At 40.1% G+C, this 5,345-nt stretch overlaps 1 protein-coding gene across 1 annotated transcript in view; it reads left to right on the forward strand.

Annotated features, from left to right (window-relative positions):
* Positions 1-3,181: 3,181 nt before the first annotated feature.
* Positions 3,182-5,345, forward strand: part of plek2 (pleckstrin 2) — a gene marked incomplete in the record, with an annotated part of 12,765 nt that continues 10,601 nt past the window's right edge. Inside the window, 3 exon segments of the mRNA XM_014034093.1 lie at positions 3,182-3,233; positions 4,707-4,895; positions 4,971-5,135. Coding sequence (XP_013889547.1) covers positions 4,845-4,895; positions 4,971-5,135 — 216 coding nt within the window.

Raw genomic sequence — 5,345 nt, forward strand, 5'->3', positions numbered from 1 at the left:
AGATTTAGGTCTATGATTCAGATTTAGGTCTATGATTCAGAATAAAGTCTATAATTCAGATTTATGTCTATGATTCAGATTTAGGTCTATGATTCAGATTTAGGTCTATGATTCAGAATAAAGTCTATAATTCAGATTTAGGTCTATGATTCAGATTTAGGTCTATGATTGTCCAGATCTCCTGGATTATCTCAGTTTTCCTAACAGACCCACCTGAAAGCTTTCTTTACTGCAGCGTTCACTGAAGGCAGATGAAGCAGGTCCAAACTGACCATGTTAGTTAAGAGAAACACCTGTTTGAACAGTTTTTGGACCAATCATTTGTGTCCCKGAGAAACAACCGTTTGTTGTCATACAGAAGAAGGAAGTTCGTGACTTCAGTGTAATAAAGCTGAAGACAGGGACATGTTGTGTGTAAGCAGCTGTGGACTCACAAACACACACCCAGAGAACTGTAAGTCTGTGGACTAAGAAAACAGTTTTCCAGGTGTTTGCAGTGTGTGACCAGGACAACGGGCCGGCCCAYGTGACCCGACCTGCGTCAGAACCCGGTCAGATCCTGGCATACCAACACACAACCACCTTTACTTACCAGAATCATTGTTTGATTTATGGTTAATGTTACACAGAGGTGACACCAGACACACCTGCTGCACTCTGCTCACCTCAGAGTCACATGGTCTCATCAAAGAGGAGTTTATTTTTCACTTATTATTTCTTTCACTTTTGTAACTCTTTTTTCTGGCTGCTGGCCACCACAGCTCTTTCCTGCCTCGTCCTTCCTGCAGGCTTGTGTTCAGGTGTGCTCCTGTGGGAGACGCACAGAGAAACTACAGGAATGTTGACCGAGAGAAAAGTAATCTTCTTTAAAAACATCCTGGTTCTTATTCTCTTTTACAGAGAAGACAGAGAAGACCACCTCAACCTTCAGGTTTCAGCAAACCAACTCTCACATCAGCACCTTAGTTAAAAAATGATAAAAAGTGATAACAAAATTAACAAAATTAACATATTTGAAAAGGAATGGGAAGAAGTCAAAAACTTATTTAATCCCACCCTTCTCCGAAGCTTATTAACAAAAAAATAACAGTAAATTCTTCTTTTTCCTTATTCTAAGTTACAATTTCATAAAGATTAAAACAACAATCTGTTTACCTAGAATTTCATATAATACCAGAATATATTCATAAACGTAAATGTACGTCTACATGCAGTGTAAATGTACACACATGTACGCACATATATACACAGCCCCAAACATCTCCATGTACTGAAAAAAAAATAAAATAAAAAGATAATAACAATAATCAGACATMCTCAGCATCCTTATATCTTTTGTAAATAACAGTTTTATACATCTCCTTAATATTTTTATATTTTTTATGTTATGTTTTTTATGCTCCCCTTCAACTAATAATTCCTGAATACTTTCTGGTAATGATTAGTTTTTTGCTTTAAATGTTATTAGTGCTGTTTGTACCTTCTGTTGGACTGTCACAGTTATTACAACTCCACACATCACAACACGTCTCCAACAGGACAAAAAGGATGGAACGGGAACAAAAACATGAGAAAGCTCACTTCAGACATGTGGATGTCCTAACTGGGCCTGTGTCACAWCAGGAAATGTAAAAACTGTGCCTCCGAGCAGGGAGAAGAACAAATGTGAAAACATCCTCATTCCCCACATACTGATGGAGTTTCTGAGAAACTGGAACAGATTTTCTGCAAACTGAACATCTGGGTTCATTTAGACCTATGAGACTGTCAGACTGAGGCTGGTCCACCTTCAGGATAAAACCCACAAACATGAACTGAGCAGGGTCTGCACTTCATCACTCATTTAACTCAACCAGTTCTGTTGCTTTTAAGGAGAGAAAATGTCAACTTGGTTTAAAAGATGTGGAGATCTCAGCAGGAGATGATGCAGGTGTGGTCACCAGGACACAACAAAATGAAAGAATATAATGTTGTGTAGGAGCAGGGCTCACAGTGGTGRTGCTTGGATCTACTCGTCTCATTAATGTGTTTTACATCTTCTGCTGAGGGCCTACAGACCACCAGTGATGGACAGTGAACACAGACGGCTCTTGGCATAGGTGAACTAGGCGGTCGCCTGGAGCGCCATCTGCTGGAGGGGGCGCTGAACTGCAGAAGAGAAAAGTGATTATTTGTAATCCCTGGTTGTAACTCTGCTCAGCTCTCCTTTCAGTTAGCTTTGTCTTAAAAAACTAATGAAGTATTACAGGAAAAATAAACTACCCATAAACATTTTCTCCCTCCCCACGCAGCAATCGCCCCCACCCTCTCTCTCATTTGATTGACGTTGCACTGACTTGTCCTGATCTGACACTCTGATGGGGGAGGGGCTAGTAGTGCCTCTCAGGTAGCGGTTCATGTTGACAAACTCAATAATAAGTCTGTATTTTGTTGTCCCAAACATGTCAACCTCTTCAGATGTTTACCTGGATAAAAAGACTCAAAAGACTCTTCAACTCACCCAGGGCACCAAAATGTCCGGAGCCGGCACTGAGTGAAGCTGAGTCTGCACACACAACCAGTGTTTTGTGATGAGAAACAAGGAGTTTTAGCACTGACTGAAAACAAGAGTCTGTGTCTCAGTGACAGAATGTTTCAGTCGACTCCATGGTCGGTACATTTAAAAATAATAAACAATTATGTGTGGAAGGTCTCATGGTGATCAGGATGTTAAGAGTTGTGTCGAAGAGGAAATATCAGTTCTCTCACTAATCAAAGGTCAATTTCAGCTTGAAGATACACAACATCAAACCCATACACAACATGTTAATGATGACAAATGATGTTCAGATGCTGAGTAACAAACATTTGTTTGGTGTTATCATCTTTAAGCTGCAAATAATTTAAATATAATGGATCAGAGTTTTTTATACTCATTTAGTTCTCATGCACAGATTAAATTTGCTGTGCTCTCATTGTGTTTTCATGTTAATTAATGTGTTTTTTCAAAACATTGTGTGTTAAGAACCAAAGCAGCAGGAGACTGGAACCAAGAGAACGAAACTTTAAGAATAAAAAAACAAAACAAGCTCCCATGGCACCAAATTATTATTAACAGAAAACCAGTGAGGTCATCAGAATAAATGTGGCCAACCAGAACCAGAACCAGGACCATAACCAGGACCAGAACCAGAACCAGGAACATGATTGAAGTGTTTGGACGTATGATGGAGAACAATTCTTACATCAAACTGGTGAAACTTTTTACAACCATTTTAACGTGAACAATCAGATACTTTGAGTTTAGAAAATAAAACATTTATGTCAACATATTAATTTCTAAAACACCAAACTCAAATAAAATGTATTTTATTAACAAAAAATGGGGTTTTAAAGATTGAATTCCTGCTGTTTGAAAGATGTGAATTTATTGTTTTTAATTCAGTTTGAAACATTTAGTAAAAGTTTTACTGAAAACTCTTCATTTTCCACCTGTTTGAAGAACATTTTACTAAACTAACGGGATTAATGAAACAATGTAAAATCAGTCGTTTGTGAAGGTATAACACTAAAACAGATTTTAACCTGAACTTTATGTGAGATCATGTCTTAAACTTCCATCATCCTGTTTTTGTGAGGATTGTGTGTTGTGTGTCTCCCTCTGGTGTTTCCCACTTTCATGTCCCGTCAGTTTTCAGCAGTTCACCTGCTCACCTGTCAGCAGGTGTGTAATCAGTCCTCCTCAGCTCTTCTTCATGTCTCCTCCCTCCACCTGTGGATAAACTCTGCTTCATTTTATGGATTTACCCCACCAGTCTCAGTCCTCCCAGTGTTTCCCAGTGTTTCCCAGTGTTTCCCAGTGTTTCCCAGGGTTTCCCAGGGTTTCCCAGGGTTTCCCAGGGTTTCCCAGTGTTTCCCAGTGTTTCCCAGTGTCTATATTTAGGAAGTTTTTGCTGCCTCGTCAGCTTTTTGTTTGATTTAATAAAACCTTTTAGTTTTGGAGCCCTTGTGTCTGCCTGCTGTCTGGTTCGTTCACCACCAGGCCTGGACACTTTGTGTTTTCTGTTCACACACACAGCACCAGGAGTTGGTCTTCCCTGCATCATGTAGTACTTTCATCCTGCACCACACCTGTGTGTAGTAACAAGCAGCTGAGAGCTCACAGAATGAGTCATCCTGAGCATCCAGTGATTATTTTACAGACTAAATCAACTGTAGTCTAATAAAAAGGTAGAAAGTTTGAAAACAGTGTGTTCATCCCCCACGTGTGGAGTAAACTTCATTAAGTTAATTAAGCATTTGCCTATACTGCCTATAAGCCACAGGCGGCCTGATGTAACAAATATTTTCAGTTCAACGAACTGATGCAAATATTCCAAACAGTGATGAGAYGAAGCGTCGGGGTGAGCTGAAGCTGTCCATCCAGCTGGTCGACACATGACTCAGCTCGATGACTGCACCGAGTGGACAACAAGTGTGACCTGGTTCATAAAGACGTGACGTGTTTCTGAAGCTGAGCTGGGTCCAGGTTCTGTTCATCAGAAACAAGATGGCACACTCTGGTCACTCCATTTAACCCAAACAGAACTTGGTCAATTCAAACATTTTCAAATGAAATTAGTCTTTTTTTATTATTTCTGGTGGTTTTGTTGGTTTGAAATTAAAAGAATAAATTATGAATATCCTGTCTCTTTTTTCTTCCTTTTCACACTGTTTTCATTCTTCAGTCAGCTGTGGGCGGGTCCCCCTCCCTGTACGGGCCAGACCTGGCCCTGTTCTGAAGGTCTACCAGGAGTGTGAGAGGGTGTGAACAGTGACACATTAAAACATGAGCAGGCAGGAAGAAGCTCCTCCAGTCCTCCCTCATGGATCCAGACCTGACCGCTCCTCTGAAACAGGGCTTCCTGGTGAAGAGGGTAAGAGCTGTGAGAACTCACTGACACTTCATGTGAAACCGTTTTATTTTAAACTGTTTAATTATGTGTGTCCAGGGCCACATTGTTCACAACTGGAAAGCACGCTGGTTTGTTCTGACATCAGACAAGTTGATTTATTACAAATATGAAGGAGGGAGACGGGACTCATGTCAGCGAGGGAAAATCCTGCTCAGAGACTGCCTGGTGACCTGTCCTTTCCTGGAGTGTGAAAACAGGCCGGTGAGTTCGTTTGTAATAAATCATAAAAACTATGTGCATGAACTGTGTTACAGAAACAAAAACACACAATGCATACTTCAAAATATGTGTTTCATATTAAATGTATTGTGTACTTTGTGGTAAATCTTGGCACATCTGGGATGTTTTTATTCATTAGTTTCATTAAAAGTGCCAGTACACACACACACACACACACACACACACACACAC

This window comes from Austrofundulus limnaeus, unplaced genomic scaffold (assembly GCF_001266775.1).
Source record: "Austrofundulus limnaeus strain Quisiro unplaced genomic scaffold, Austrofundulus_limnaeus-1.0 Scaffold1963, whole genome shotgun sequence".
In the NCBI taxonomy this organism is placed as follows: domain Eukaryota; kingdom Metazoa; phylum Chordata; class Actinopteri; order Cyprinodontiformes; family Rivulidae; genus Austrofundulus; species Austrofundulus limnaeus.